Source organism: Caretta caretta, chromosome 7 (assembly GCF_965140235.1).
Source record: "Caretta caretta isolate rCarCar2 chromosome 7, rCarCar1.hap1, whole genome shotgun sequence".
NCBI lineage: Eukaryota > Metazoa > Chordata > Testudines > Cheloniidae > Caretta > Caretta caretta.
This window is the reverse complement of record NC_134212.1, coordinates 45,124,888-45,140,112: the sequence shown is the minus strand read 5'-3', so window position 1 is coordinate 45,140,112 and position 15,225 is coordinate 45,124,888. Positions and strand designations below refer to the sequence as shown.

General features: G+C 50.1%; 1 protein-coding gene across 2 annotated transcripts in view; it reads left to right on the top strand.

Moving 5' to 3' along the window:
• TWF2 (twinfilin actin binding protein 2) overlaps window positions 1-14,935 on the top strand; it is a 74,863-nt gene extending 59,928 nt beyond the window's left edge. For both annotated transcript variants that reach the window (XM_075130606.1, XM_048856741.2), the window contains exons 6-9: window positions 7,350-7,475; window positions 7,632-7,782; window positions 8,567-8,688; window positions 9,807-14,935. In XM_075130606.1, the coding sequence (XP_074986707.1) occupies window positions 7,350-7,475; window positions 7,632-7,782; window positions 8,567-8,688; window positions 9,807-9,974 (567 nt within the window). In that variant the 3' untranslated portion in view covers window positions 9,975-14,935. The remainder of the gene's footprint in view (window positions 1-7,349; window positions 7,476-7,631; window positions 7,783-8,566; window positions 8,689-9,806) is intronic.
• Window positions 14,936-15,225: the final 290 nt, after the last annotated feature.

Below are 15,225 nucleotides of genomic sequence, written 5' to 3'. Positions count from 1 at the left end.
TCTGGTTTTCACTGTCAAAAAAAGGTGTGTTGTAGTTTTTACAGTGAGGTAGCTAGGTTAGATGAACCACAGGTCAGGGGTGTAGGGTTAGTCTCATCTGGCTTCCTCATGGTAAAAACTACAGGTGCCTTGTGTTTCCACTACAGTTTTACAGTGCAGTAGCTAACACATTTGTTATCATGTGGTTTAAAACCCCACATCTGTGGTTGTTTTCTTTTTTTTTTTTTAAATGAAGCCATAGCCAGTGTCTCTCTGGAATACTGGTTTTGTGTATGGGTTCAGAACCAGCCAGGGCTGCCTTAGTTGGGAATGGATCTAATCAACTGATAATTAAATGCAAAAACTATTGATCTTGCAAACTTTGCGGCATTGATGCAAAGACTCCAAGTCATCAGGAATTCCAAAATATAAAGTTAACTCTGCCTTACTGCACATCCTATATGTTTAATGGTGTCTATAGATGTTAAATGTAAGCCTTAATCTATTAAGGGAAAGGAGGAGAGAATACTGCGATTATGGTATGTGACATATTTAATGTTGCCAGAGCAACCTTAAACCTTTTGGGATTTGCTGACGTTTGAGCACTCAATCTTTCAGCCTTACTGTTGCATTAATGTTGATCCCCTTCACCTTCATTTAATTTCCTAGGCATTTTAAGGGAAAATTAGAATCTGGAGGCATTGTGCTAGGGAATTCCTTTTTCTACTCCGATTTGCTTTCTGCAGCTTACAGCTCTTCTAGTTAGTTTTGCCAGACAAGCATGTATGCTCTTTGAATCAACATGCCCACTTCCCTAACTTCACTGAATCTGTTTGAAGTGCGCCCATCTAGAATTAAGCACCTTACCTAACATGCTGTTAATTTTCAAACACTAATATAGTGGTTAAATTCAAACCATTTTTAACTAAGCTAAGGACTAGCTCCATGAAATGTGGCATGGTCATAGAACTCAAACTTCAGACATTTGTCCTGTAGCCCTGTCTAAAAGTGTGGGGTTTTTTAATTTAATTTAATTTAATTTATTTATTTTTATTTTGGAATATTTTTAAACGGAGAAGTGTATTTCTTTTCCCGCCACTCAAAATCTCTTGATAAAATTTTGTTGCAACTCTCTCACCTTCAGGCAGAGACCAGCGATGGAAAATTTCAGCTCAACACTTTTGAGTTAATGGCTGGAACCTGAAAGTTTCTTAGGTTCTGTAATATTGTAACATCCATGGCCACTGAAGCTGCCAATTTGCCATACGCAATGGCCACTTGATGCGCTGTTCCTGTGACGTTTCTCTTTTAGCATGGTAGAGCCTATGAAACACAATCAGTCAGTGCCCATGCCGTTCAGTAGGGGGCAGTGATATGCACACACTAGACAGTTTGTTACAACACATACCTCAAGCCTTTGTTTGAAGTTAGTAGCGAAAGAGCTAGCTGGTGGCAACGTTTGTGGGGTGTTGATGTCCTGGATTAGATATTCATCCCATTCTAATGTAGCTAGATCTAGGTCTCAGGTGGTGTTACTCTGGGTAGCTCTTGAGAGAGCGCTGGACCAATTAATTGAAGGGCATTACAATTTTAATACCGATTTCTACAGCTTATGCTGAAGCCTTCGCTCTCTCTTCATGCCAGTCCTGCCTGTGGAGATGGTACTCAGATGCCCTTTTGTGTGAGCGTCGATCTGGGCAGGAGATGGTACTCAGACCCCCAACAATATTTATTTATGGAGCACCTAACATTGCTCCGCTAAACAAATCTCAGCCCTGGCCTAAAGGCCATCTGCCCTCTGTGGTGCTGAGGTATGTTTGGTCTTTGATTCTTCAAGGCCTCTAGATCACTGCTTCTGGAACATTATTTTTTCAGAAGAGAGATCCTTGTATGGATCCACCTCCCCTTCTGACTCCCCAGTCTCCTACTTCTTGGCTTTCATTAATTCTTCCGAGCACTGTGAGGTGCTCTGGACCACAGCTGGGCCATGGTCTGCAATTTGGGATCCACTGCTCTAGAGAGAATCATCCAAAACGTGTGAGGGGTCAGTGGTGACTGAAGAGCCGAGCAGGCCACAACAAAGAGTTGCTGAAGGTGTCCAGAGTCCTCTTCTAGTCATCTTCATCCTCCACCTCCCTCTGCGTTAGCTCTGTCAGCCCCCATCCCACCCATGCAGAATCCCATTAGCAGGTGTGAATGTATTCTCCCTTCTGGAGGTGGGTTGCTTGGCACTGATGTTTTCCTTGTGCTTTTTTTTGTTGTTGTGCTCCCAGGATCTGCGCTCCCTGGCCTCCAGCAGTGACGTGGTAGGCCTCTCTCCTCTGGTGTGTCCATTCCCCTCCTCTCCTTTAAAACACTCTCCTCTGTGTGCCATACTTTGTCCAGACACCCCCCTTCCTTAGTCAGTGTTCTCCACCCTCTTTGTTTGTTTGAGAAATGTATGGGAGCTACCCTTCTGTTTTCCTCTGAGTTGCTGAACTGATTTCTCCTCTCCCCATGCTCCCAGGACTCCTGCTTGCAGGACTCTAGCACTGAGATGGTAGGCTGGCCTCTGGATATTTTGCACATTCTCCCCATGCCTCTGTCTTGCTCTGGAGTCTCCTCTTGTGCCTGCTTTACTCAGTCCCATGCTCCCAAGTCCTTTAGGATTATTTTCTGTAGGGAATGAGCTGCTAAGCCACCCCTGGGCAAATCACTTCATGGTCATATTTGCTACCTCCTACCCTTGGGGTGTCAGAGTTTAAGCCCAAAAGGATTGCCAAAGCATCTAGTCTGACCACCTGCATCTCACAGGCCATTAAACACCACCCAGCCACCTGCATACTAAACCCGGCAACCCAAATTAGACAAAAATATTGCAGCCCGCAGGAGACTAGATGGTTGTATTCCACAGGCAGAGAATAGGAGGGACCAAAGTCCACCAGTGCCCAAGGCCCCTGCTGCAGCAGGGAGACAATGAAATGAGTTATACTCCGATAATCCTGGCAACTGACCTGCAAAGGGGAAAGACGCCCAAGGTCACTGCCAATCTGACGCGGGGGGAAATTCCTTCCCAACCCCACATGTAGCCATCAGTTAGACACTGAGCATGTGGGCAAGAACCAGCCAGTCCAGCACCTGAGACACAGAATCCTTTTGTTCACCTCAGAGCCCTGGCCCCCCTGGCCTTCCTCTCCAGCCATGGCCATCCCTGATGCTTCAGAGGAAGGAGATATAAAAAACAAACCGAATATACAGGGTGGAGTGGGTTAGTCTGATCCCTCCTGCTGAAGTTCTGAAGCATGAGCTTTTAGGACCATAAGACATAAACCAGAAGTGAGCTGCAGGGCTGTTGAACCTCACCCCCCTCATGGTTATAAATGTTCTAACTTCCAGCCTGAGTTTGCTGATGGCCAGTTAATATCCATTTGTTCTTGTGCCAACTTTGTCCTTTAGTTTAAATAGCTCTTCACCCTCCCTGATATTTACCCCGATGTATTTATAGAAAGCAGCAATATTGCCTCAGTCGTCTTTTTGCTAGCCTGAGGGAGCCAAGCTCTCCTCTTGTAGGATAGGCCCACCATTCCCCTGATCATCCTGGTAGCTCTTCTTTGCACCTGTCCCTCTTTCTCTGAGGTGTCACTGAATAAGGGTTGTGAAGGCCAGAGAATCACTTTAGGGCAGGAAGAAGTGGGATCTCCATGCTTCCAGCCCTGCTGTGCACGTTTTCCCAAGGGGGCCACGTTTGGGGTGGAAAGCAAGGGGAGAGGGTATCCTTTACAGATACTCCCATTTGTGAAGGGCTCCTGGTCACTTCTGGGTGATTCAGGGAGTACATTCCGTGTGTGTCTGACAGACCTGAGCGCTAGTTCCTGCTCTGTCCCTCACCTTGGGTGGCCGCGGGCAAGTCACTTAATCTCTCGAATGCCTTAGTTTCCCCGTCTGTATAAAAAGGGTAATGCTACTTGCCTCCCTTGTATAAAGCACGACGGCTGAAAAGTGCTTACCGGGGTTATCAGTAATAGATTGTGGCACACACAGTCTCGCTGGTTTGCAGCGCTGTAGAGATTAGCACACACAAAAGTCACTCTGACTGCTCAGTATGCAATTTGCAAATGTGGATAACTCCACCACATCAAACCCATGTCCCTGTGAGGTCTGGCTGTGCGCTGGTACGCAGAGGTGACTGTTTCCTTGGTGCTTTTCATCCGTCGGCTCGAAGCCATTTTGGCTGTACTGTCACTTATTTTAAAAAGTCATTGTTTATTAAGGGAAAGTGCGGAGTGATTTTTTCCTCACTCAGAAATGGCTGAACCATCTTTGCTCAAGTAAAATACCTTCCCCTGGAAGCAGAGCCTGAGCCTGAAAGATGGGTGTTTTCAGAAAGCTGCTAGCAGCTGAATCTGGGAGTCACAATGGAAACCACTGTACAACCAGGGCCAGCTAGAGTGGAACAGCCCTTGCGCCCCAATGGGAGGCAGCCTTTCCAACATGGCTTTCAGAGCACATTCGGTATTCTCGGTGCTTAGCAGCCTCTAGTCACTGAGCTGAAGCGCGTGTGAGGCTTTTCAGAGAGCCATTCTCTCCTCTGCCTTCTCTGTCACTGACGTGGCTCCGTCTCCCTGTATTCCATGTGACAGATAGTAGTGGGCTGTTGGTGCTGCCCCGCGCTGGTAGAATTCCCCAGCCCTGAGGAGGTATGCTGTGTTGTGTTGTGCTTTGAGCTGTGTCTGAGGGATTCTTTCTTCTCTCATTCTTCACCTCCTCTCCTGAGTGGCATTTTTGTCTCTTCTTTTCAAACACTTGCACACGGAAGCTGTACTCTGAGCAGCGCCTCTCACACTGCTGAGAGAGATGTGAAGAGTAAGCTACCTGGTGGCGGGGGGGGAGGGAGGGAGTTGAATTTCCAATGGAAAAATCTGTGATTCCTTTGCTTCCTCCCCTTCCCCCCTTGAAGTGGATTTGGGTGCACTGGAGAGTGGATTTGTTGATGCAGAGTATTCCTTGTTAGGGTGGTCCGCTGTAAGACTTTAACATAAGGGGCCATGTGCCTGCTGCTTACCTCCACTTTCCAGGGCTTGCTCTGAGAGATTTTCACTATCACCTGTGGCATTCTCAGTGGGGGATGGGGGATCCACTTATTTTATCCAGAACTAATGGTGCACAAACATCACAGTCGATTGTTCATTGGAAGCCTGTATTGAGAATGAAAAATCGCAAGCAAAATCTTGCTATGTCATAAAACACCAAAATTTGGAGGAGAGATTATTTATTGCAGTAGCGCCTGGGAACCCCAGGACCACATTGTGCTGGGTGCTGTACAAGCACAGAACAAAGCTGGAGAGTTGCAGAGCAAGTCCTGGGATGGCAGTAGAGGACCCGGCAACCGAGGATGTTGCCGTCTCATGAGACCCTAAGCAGATTCTCCTCAGAGCTCTATTGAAGATGTCCTTGCATGGCAAAACTGGCTAAAGCCATTGTGCAACAAGGGTTTTTTGTGGCTGAGAAATATGGACCATAACCCCCCAAATGCTAGAGAATGGAAATACAGTTTGAGCAAGAATATACCACAGTCACTTCCCATTCCTGTTTCATTTGAAGTTTCCCCAATGACAGCTGCAGAATCCCGTGTGCTTGATTGTCTCTCTCATGCACCCAGTTATTTATAACCAGCCATGAGCAATGATGAACTGAGGGCATCTCCCCCAGTGAAAACTTTCCTCACCGCTCATCCACGTAGGCAGGGATTAGCTGTGGGGAAAATTCATCATTGAGACCTTTCTCTGAACACAGCAGCCCACGTAAATAAGTTGCACTGGAAAGTCTGTGGGAAGATGGTTCTCCCCGGGTGGAATTCAGAGTAGATTCTCTGTGGTCCTTGCCTCTCACTTCACATCGCCACGTAAATCTCTGAACCAGCCCTCCAGAATGAACAGCAGGGCTGCTTGAGACCAAAGAATCCCCCTGCCTTGGGAAGTCTTAAATTTCCATTGTGATAAGCAGCCCAGTGCCTGGTGTTTTGATTTAGTGTTGGCTGTCTGACAGCTGTATTTTTATTAGAAAACTGAGAATTTTAGTGAAGTTAGATGACTATTGAATTTTGTTGGCATTGTGGCATCTGTGACTTTTCACTAGGACTCTCCCCTGTATGTCCATGTAAATGTATCGGTTTGAAGGGTGCAGCAGGCTTGGAATCTCTCCTGCCTCTCTCAAGATCCTGGGCGACAGGCTGGTGCTACTGAATTCTGAAGAAGTTCAAATGAGAATGAGGGACATGAGGGGTTTCTAGGTCAATAACCCACCTACTTTATTACATGGTATGTCTTAAGGTGCTTGTGATGGTGGTGTCTGAGTTGCTTGCTTAGCTTTAACGTTCTTGTGAATCCTAAGGTTGGGGAAGAGGAAATCTTCTATCCCTTCTCCCTTTGCTTCTCAGCAGCTTCCTTACTGGTGCAATCTCTGAGATTAGTTCCTCAAGCCCTTAGCGGGGTCACCCCCTTGACCTTAAGAGGAGAGGTGTTGAAAGTGGCCTGTCTTGCTTCTTGTTGATGGTGGCAAGCCCCAGGCTCAACATGATCTCCATCGGTGGTGAATCCCATCGCGGAGGGCCCTCTTCGGAGAGTGCCCTGTGGGAAGGCACCAGTGGGAAGGAGTTTCCTTGTCCCCGTTGAATATAGTTGCCACAGGGGCTGAGTGCCTCGTGTCCTTTTAGGGCCTGAGAGATCAGCAGCACACTGACTTGTACCTGGTCCGGCAGAGTTGGTGTGATGCCCGGATGGTTTGCTGCACTAAGCAGGTGGGACTGTTGTTTCCAGGTGGCCTTCAGGGCCCTCCCCAGGGGCAGCATATTGCAATAGTGCAGCCTCCAGGGGCCACGACAGGGGGACGCCGTGTGTCCGGGATGGGAGTGTACAGTCTCTTGGTCAGTTGCAAGGATTCTGGAGTGCTTCTGCTGACTGGGTGTCCGTGTGCTGCTCAGAATCACTCCTCACTGCAGCCCTGGCCCCCTATGTTCTCTGGGGCTGGTTTCTCACACAACATGCACTGGCCAGCTAGGCCATGACCCTTCTTCCTGGGGTCAATGTTCTCAATGAGGCAAAGCAAAGGGTGTTCCCCCTGCTGGAATCAATCAGCTTTGATCAGCCTGGAAAGCACTGCAGCTGGTTTTGCATGCACTGGTGCTCAGTGGGCATGCCATCCTGGCAGGCGCTGCTCTCCTGGCGAGGGCTCCCCGGGAGATCCTGTTGCTCAGTGAGCTGTGAGTGACCCATCCTGGCTGGGTTAGAGTAGCAGTTTGTGTTTGGTTTTTTTTGTTCCCTTTATCCAACCCCTCTCCTCCTGCTTGCTGGCTTCGTCTCGGTCGAGTCTGACGTTGGGGTCTCTGTTCCCAGGTGAAGACCGAGATCAGTGTGGAGAGTAAACATCAGACTCTGCAGGGCCTGGCTTTCCCACTGCAGGCTGATGCGCAGCAGGCCATCCAGTTGTTAAAGCAGAAGAAAATCAATTACATCCAGCTGGTAAGGAGGCAGTGGCCATCTCCCTTACACTTTTTTCAGTTCCCCCAACTCCTGCCCCGGCCCCCAGGCTCTCCTTGAGTCTGCTGAGCCTCTGAGCGTTGATTTCAGTGTTTTACTCTGAACTCTTTCTCCCTTCCCCTTCTCCCCTTTAACCAGAAACTGGATCTTGAGCGGGAGACTATTGACCTGGTCCATACCAATGCCACGGAGCTAGCAGACCTCCCCAGAAGGATCCCCCAGGACTCCGCTCGCTATCATTTCTTCCTGTATAAGCACTCTCATGAGGGAGACTACCTGGAGTCTGTGGGTAAGCTCTGCACGGTGCTCAGCCCTCTCGACCAGTACCCCCTAGGAGAGACAACGCCTGCGTCGGACCCCAGTCCCCCCCCTGCCCTGGGCAGATGTGGCGTTGCTCTATGTTCTGCCCACATGTGCAGTACAGTTTTCCTGTGTAATCTCTGGCTGGAGCCAAGCCTACCTTCCCCTCCGCACGGGCCACTGCTATTCCAGTGAATGAGTCAGTAGGCGGATGCCTTTGCTGGCCTGCTGTCATCCTGGCAGGCAGATAGCTATATGTTTTGTTCTCGCCATGCCGTTCTTTACCCTCAGCTGTTTGGGGATCTTGAACCAGTTCCCATTCATGCCCTTCCGTTGAAGGGCGTTTGCCCACTCACCTGCCACCAGCGCCTTGCATGCCAGCAGAAGCCCCCTTTAAACCAGGACCCCTGACCCACACTGATACTGAAGAAGTGCTATGGAAGCCAATGCCAAGGATGTATCTGGGGCAGTCTGGTTGCTGGCACCGGAATGTTTAGTCCTAGGAGGAGGAAGCTGTTTGGCTACAGGAGTCTTTCTCTTGGTGTTTTGTGTGTTCTCCCCCTCCCCTCGTTTCCTCTCCATGGTAGGTTTGCTGTCTCAGTCCTGTCTATGGTAGCGAGCTTGGCACGGGACTACATGTGTGGCACTCTTGTGGGCATGCAGGGCCGAGCTGGGCGGGATCTAGGGCTGGATTCTCACTGCTGGATCTCCGTTTGCAGATGTTCCTCAACATCTGAGGCTGGGGTTATGTTGACTGTCTCGCTCTCTTGCAGTGTTCATCTATTCCATGCCCGGGTACAGGTGTGGCATTAAGGAGCGTATGCTGTACTCCAGCTGCAAGAGCCGGCTGCTCGACACTGTGGAGCAGGAGTTCTCCCTGGAGATTACAAAGAAGGTAAATCTGTGTTTCCTGCCTTGTCCCCTAACACTAGGCCAGCAGGTCATGCCCCCCAGCTGGACAACAGAGAGAGCAGATACACACCTTTCTGCCATTCTCTGGAGGACAGTGAAATTGTTGGGTGTTCCAAAGGGAACCCACCTGAGAGTTGAGCAAGGGAACATTTAAGGTGAACATCCAAAGGCTCTGTCCTACCGACGTCTAAGAGAAGTAGCGAAAGCCCCATCCCTTGAGTCATTTCAGGGTGGCCTGGGGAGTGTACAGGAGAATGTACTGAAGGGGCCAATGCAGGACTGTTTCCTCAGGGATAGACTAGAACAGTGTTTCTCAGCCTTTTGGATCCCAGAGACTGGCTTGCTGCCTCAGGGAGATGTCAGGGATGGGGAGAAACACTGGACTAGAGGACTTCATAAGTCTCTTCCCATCTCAAATGTCTGATTTAAAAACCAGCATCAAATCAATGGAGGTTGGGCTTATTTTGGGGTCTGAGATGGGTTTTCTGTCTGGCCTGAAATCTTGCCTCTTAGCTGAGCTGGTGCCTGACACCCATGTGAGGCTGTTGGCTGCCCCTGTCCTTCCTCCTCCTGCTTTTCATGGCCTTTCACTGCGAGGATCTGGTGCCCTTTGAGCCATCCCCTCACAGCGGGTGCAAATCTGAACTAGCGTTCACCTGCACTGATGTGTAGGTGTTAGGGGTGTTGTCTGTCATATCCGTTGCCACGGTCCCGCGGACAGCCACAGAGCAAGCATTTTGAATGTATGGTGGAGAGGCTGGCTGGTGGCATGGTGCCAAGGTAACTGCTTCCCGCCAAGGGCTGTCTGGAGCATGGCGATTGTGTCAGTGATGCCCCAGGAAGCCATATGGCTCTGAAGAACAAGAAGTCTCAGCTCCCTGAGCCCAGCCAGATGATGGGAGTGGAGAGGACACTGTGAGTGGGAAGGAGGGAGTTGGTTTTCCTCCATGGGTCATCAAGGTGCAGAGGTGAGGGGCTCTTGTCTCAGAGCTGAGGGGGGAGAAGGCCCCCGTTCTCTCCTCACAATGGCTCGAGGGCATCAGAAACCAGTGTTGTGGAGTTAATCCCCCCCCCCCCCCCCCTGTGCCATTTGTGTGCCAGATCGAGATTGACGACGGAGCCGAGCTGACTGCGGAGTTCCTGTACGACGAGGTCCACCCCAAGCAGCATGCCTTCAAGCAGGCATTCGCCAAGCCCAGGGGCCCCGTGGGGAAACGGGGACAGAAGCGACTGATCAAAGGGCCAGGGGAGAACGGCGAGGACAGTTAGATCCCAAAGGGCAGGAAGCTGGGTCAGGAACAGGCCTGTGAACTTCCGATGGAACCCAGAAGGGTCGTTTCCACAGGATCCACGTCTCTACTTCTGAGCCTGCCCACTGAACCCAGAAAGGCTTTCCCTCCCCCTCTTCTTTAGTAAAATCATGAACACCTGGCTTCATTTGGGGAGTGGGAGGGGGCAAAGAATCTGGGGGCAGGGGTCTGTGGGTGTTCTTATTTTCTTTCCCCCTCGCTCTTTTGTTGTGTAATTCCTGAGCAGAATGGTTGTTCTAGTCTGAAATGAGGTTTAAACTGATGCTCTTGTGACTTGACCTGCCTTGTGACCTGGTTTACCTGGTGCCTGCACTGTTTGAAGGGCTCACTTACCAATAAGCCATGTTATGCAGCGGCCTTGGAATTAAATCCTGGTTGGGATTGATCTGATGGTGAAAGCCAAAGGCTTTCCCCCTCGCCTTGAATGTGTTGCTACAGACCTCTGCTCTCTGTGTCCAAGTCCCTAAATCTTGACAACTCCCCTCTGTGGAACAGTCTCCTCAGCTAGCCTCTGCCCTGGTACATATGTGCCAGACGGCTGCTTCTCTGAGGAAGGGGCCCAGCAGCTCTACTGGTGTGTGGGATCTGGGGAACATGGGGCAGGAACGCTGCCCTGGCATTCCCAACAACAGTAGGGCAACTTCACCCTGAGGCTGGCAGGCTTGGCGTGAATGCACTCAAGGGGCAGGTGGTCTGTGATCAGCACCCCCCAAGAGCAATGGCATGCTGCCTAGGTGAGTGAAAGCCAGGCAGTTCCTCACCTGTGGGCGGAAAGGCTGTGGCTTGCGGAGAGCTGTTCTGTGTGTTTCACAGTCCATGATTTGCCTTGGATTTGTGTATCCAGGTATGAAGGCTCCTCTTGTCACCTCCATTTCCATCCATTGGTTTTTCTGACAGAGCAGCCCAGAAGAAGCAACCCTCTGTCCTAGGTCTGTGGCACTGGATTCTGCTCTACTAAAGACATTTCAAGCTGTATCCTACCTGTGATGTGTGAAATTCTCTGGCAGGCAGTTAAACCAAGTGCTGTTTTCCCTTTGTCTCAGGTTTGCTTCATGACAGCTGAGTTGAGAGGACAAGGGAGGCTAGCCCTGAGCCATCAACCCCTGCTGGCAGCTCTTCTTTGCCTGGGCTTTGATCCTCTCGCAGCTCCAGCCACCTCACTAGATCATGGGTCCAGTGGAGCTGAACCCAGGCAGATCCACTGGACCCATGATCTCCAGTACCTGGCTCTGGGCTGCCTCACCGTACCACACTGGTGCAGGAATGTATCTTGTGACCCTCACTCCCAGCCCACGGCTGCATTACCATCCTGCCACCAAGATCCACTCCTGAACCTCTGACACTCATTCAGTCCTGAATTCACTGTCCAAAGCCACAGGGACTTCTGAACACAGGGTAGCAACCCACAGCCAACCAGGTGTGCATTGTGCATCCCAGTCCACCCATAACCTCATTCATCCTCACGCGATGGTTTAACCTTTCGTTATGCCCAGCAGTTGCATCCCCATCCTTCATTCCAGCACTGCACTCATCCACCAGGGTAGAGGGGGTAGCCACTTATAGCTGTGGGCTACAGTACGCGGTCACGCTGATCATTAACGGTGCGGCTTTGCTGGGCTGTGGGAACATTAACAGCAGCAGGTTTATCTGTTGCATTCTGCACTCTGGTTAGCAGGGCTGTCCGTTCACCCTGACCGGGAGCGCTTGGTGCCTGAAAAAGACTGTTGTAGATCCACGTAAACCAGGTTGGGCGAAGAGGTGTCTAGGAAGAGGGTTTCCCAGGGACAGAGGTGAGAGCAGTGGCCCATGAGGAAAGGTGAGGTGAGCTGTGGTGGTGATGAGGAAGGAGCATGTGCTGTGCTGTCCAGGCCATATTAGAGCGTCAGGACAGTTGCTGGGAAAGGGGGAGAGTTGCAGTTTTTGAAAATCCACCTAGTAGATGTTTGTTCCTGTGGGTCACAATATTTAATGCACACGTCATTCCGCCCCCTAGGCAGCCTCTGATTCGTCTGTTTGTATCACATCTGAGGGGACTTGGCCTTTCTACACTGTCTGTTCCATTAGACTCAAAGCCATTGTTTATTTTTGTTCTCTTGGCTGCCATGGAAACTTTTGAAGGAGCTGTCAGCCAGGTTGATTTTTCTGCAGCAGGGATCGTCCCAGTCCCTGAGGAGGAAGAGTCTGGATTGAAGTCAGCTCGTCCCTTCCGGGCAGGAAATGGTGGTGGCTTGGTGTACAGCGCAAGACAGGGAGGTGGTGAGGAAGGGATTTTACCAGCCCCCTGGCTCAGCCCATCTGTCTCCTTGTTGCTAGGTTTTCAGCAGTCCTTTAGCCCCCAAGAGTTTGGCTGCTGGCCTTACTGCCTGGAGCGGATCATGGCAGCGTTGGGGCAGCCGACTTTCCTGATGCCTGTCAGTGGGTTAGGGGTAAGTCTTGACCTGGCAGGAGACATAGGCAGTCATTGCCAGGGATTTTAGCTTAGGGGCCTCACTCACCTTCCCAAGCACAGACTATCCAACAGGTCCCAGTCTGAGCTGGGTTTTCACCTCCCTGGCTTTTCAGTAGAACTCTTGTGTTTCCTGCCAAGAGTGATGGGAACTAGTCAGTGGGATTCTCTTGTGACCAAACCATGAAATATCCAGCCATGTGGGAGGGAGAGAAGTATCCCTTCCTCCCTCTCTCTAGAGGTCAATGGCTTTACAGACCTGGACTCCTGCTTTCCTCGTGAAGTGATGTAGTTGCATCTTCTGTGGCTCCTGTTCTAATTGCACAGCCATTGCTGACATTTCTGGATGTTGCTGAACTGTCCGCCTATCTGTACCATAGCTCTGTACCTTTGGGAAAGTTATGTGAAAGGGTCCACATATGGGGTGGGTATCCTATGCATGCAAGGACCTATTCCACCCATGTTTTATATTGTGCTGTGGGACACTAACACCTGCCAGGGCATCCCTCTGCCACGGTGAGATCCAGTGAATAAGTGATCTGTGTGTGTTCTGTCAAGGCAGGGGGTTAATTTGTCATGTTGGTGCCTCATGTTATCTCATTCCATTAGGAATGTGCGCACAATCCACTTTTCAGGAGCTTATAGTAGGCCAGGACAGCAAGTGCTGGAACAGCTGTGTTAGGAGATTATTAGTCTCTTTCACTGAGCGAGGAATTGATCTCCACATCCTCCTCTGGGCATGGAGGGTTCATGGGAAGTGTATGGGAAGTGTTTAGGAAGTGTTGGATTACATGCTTCTGGCCACCCTTGATCCCCGGAAAAGACATGGAGACCTGGTCATCTTGTAGGCGCTAAGTATATCTGGGGTGATGGTAGCTGTTGACCTATTCACTGATGTCCGTCTCCTAAGTCTCTCCCCCATTTTAGAAAAAAGTTAATCCATTTTAGAAAAGAGTCTACAATGTAAACTAGATCACCCAGACTGTATCTAGACCTTATGTTGTTTGGGCTTGTCAGTTAGTTTTGATCCCATTGTTGTGCTCTATTGATGCAAAATATTGTCATGTAGTAACGGCGAAGGTCCAGATCAAATGTAGCTATAGGACCTATCAGAACTTCAGTGAAGGAAGAGAGAGCCCGTAGCCAGCGTCACTGCTTCCCCTCCATGCCCTGCTTGTTCCATAAAGTAACCCCATGCTTAAGGCAAATTCTGGTCCTGGAGTAACTGGAATCATGTGGGATGAAGGGGTAACCATGAAGCCACTTTTCTCCCCCCTCTAAATTTGTGCCTGGGGTGGAGTTGTTGACTCTGACCACCAGATGTTTGGGAATGATGTCTGGCAGGCCTTGGGCATGGAAAGTGTCTGGGATCTTCGGAGGCTCATTGAGGAACTTAAAGGAGTCATGTAGCCTGAAGATTGTCTGCCACTTCCACAATGGGGCTGTCTGCAGTAGTTCCTTCCCTCACCCCCATTTCCTTTGAGTTGAAGGAAGGACCACCTACCCCCACTCTGCCCTCAAGTTGCTTTTTAGGGAGGGCACACTGATGGAACTGTCCTGAGCTCCTTAGGCTACTGTGTAGATGTCACAGCAGCCTTGGAGTCACATTCTCTGATCCTTCCCTAGAGAGACAGATGGGGTGGAGAGTGGGACCACAGAGCTCATTCCATGAACTCTCTGCCCTCTGAATAGCTCCATCAGTCCCTACCATAGGGCGGCTCTGTAGGCCTTCTGAGTCCCCTTCTACACCAGCTTAAACATTCTCGGGGTTAGTCAGGCCAACTCAGAGCTGGCATGTGTGGGAGCAATGGGCTGAGGTGCTCATTCCTCCTGCTAGGATGCTATCGGGTTGGTTTCTGTCCTGAGGACGCCAAATCTATGAAGACCTGGTTTCCAGTCTGTCCTGGGTGTCACATAGGCCATCCAGATGTTGCTGAATGGTGAAATTCTTGGTACAACCAGCACCAAATGGAATTGATTTTGATCTGGGGGCTATCTCAGCTGCCAACTGCATGGTTAAGGGTAACTGGACATGAGCCTCTTCTGTAGGAGGATGGGGGATTTCTCAGGGTTCCCATGAGTCCTCCAGTGCCTACCCAAACGGCACACATCGCTAGTACTGTGAGCTTGTCTACACTAAGGATTTTTAGGGGGAAATTTTCTAGTGGTGCTATCAGTCTTTACAGCTGCAGCAGGGGCAGCCCTAGGCAAGATTCTGTCAGCTTCTGGAGATTTTACCAGTAGGTCATGGTGATAAAATTGCCAGGTCATGTGCTAGAAGTGGCTTTTGCCTTATGTGCACAAGAGCTGCCGCTGCGCAGCTGAACCAGCGATAGCCACGTGGCAGACGTAGCCTGTGCGGGAGAGGGGGAGCAGGCTGGGCGGCAGTGTGGATTTGAGCTTGGGCCGAGGAGAAGCAGAACACACTGTCTTCAACACTGTATTTTCTAAAGAATAAAATATTTTTAAAACAATTTGCTGTGGTTCGAGTGGAAGATCTCTAGCTATCGCACCCTGCCTCGCGCTAACACAGTCCTTCCTGGGTAGGGCCTGGTGCACCCACACTTGACAGGTGCCAGGTCGGGCCCGTAATTCACCTTGCAAAAGCCCTAGGTGCAGTGACGGTAACCCAGGGATGAAATGAATGTTCTGAAGTCTACACTGTAATGCTGCAATTTGTAATATAAACTCTCCGTTGTTTCTCCCCCTAGCAGCTGCTTCACTCAGGTTTGCTAGTTTATTTTGCCATCTTCTTCCAAGTCAC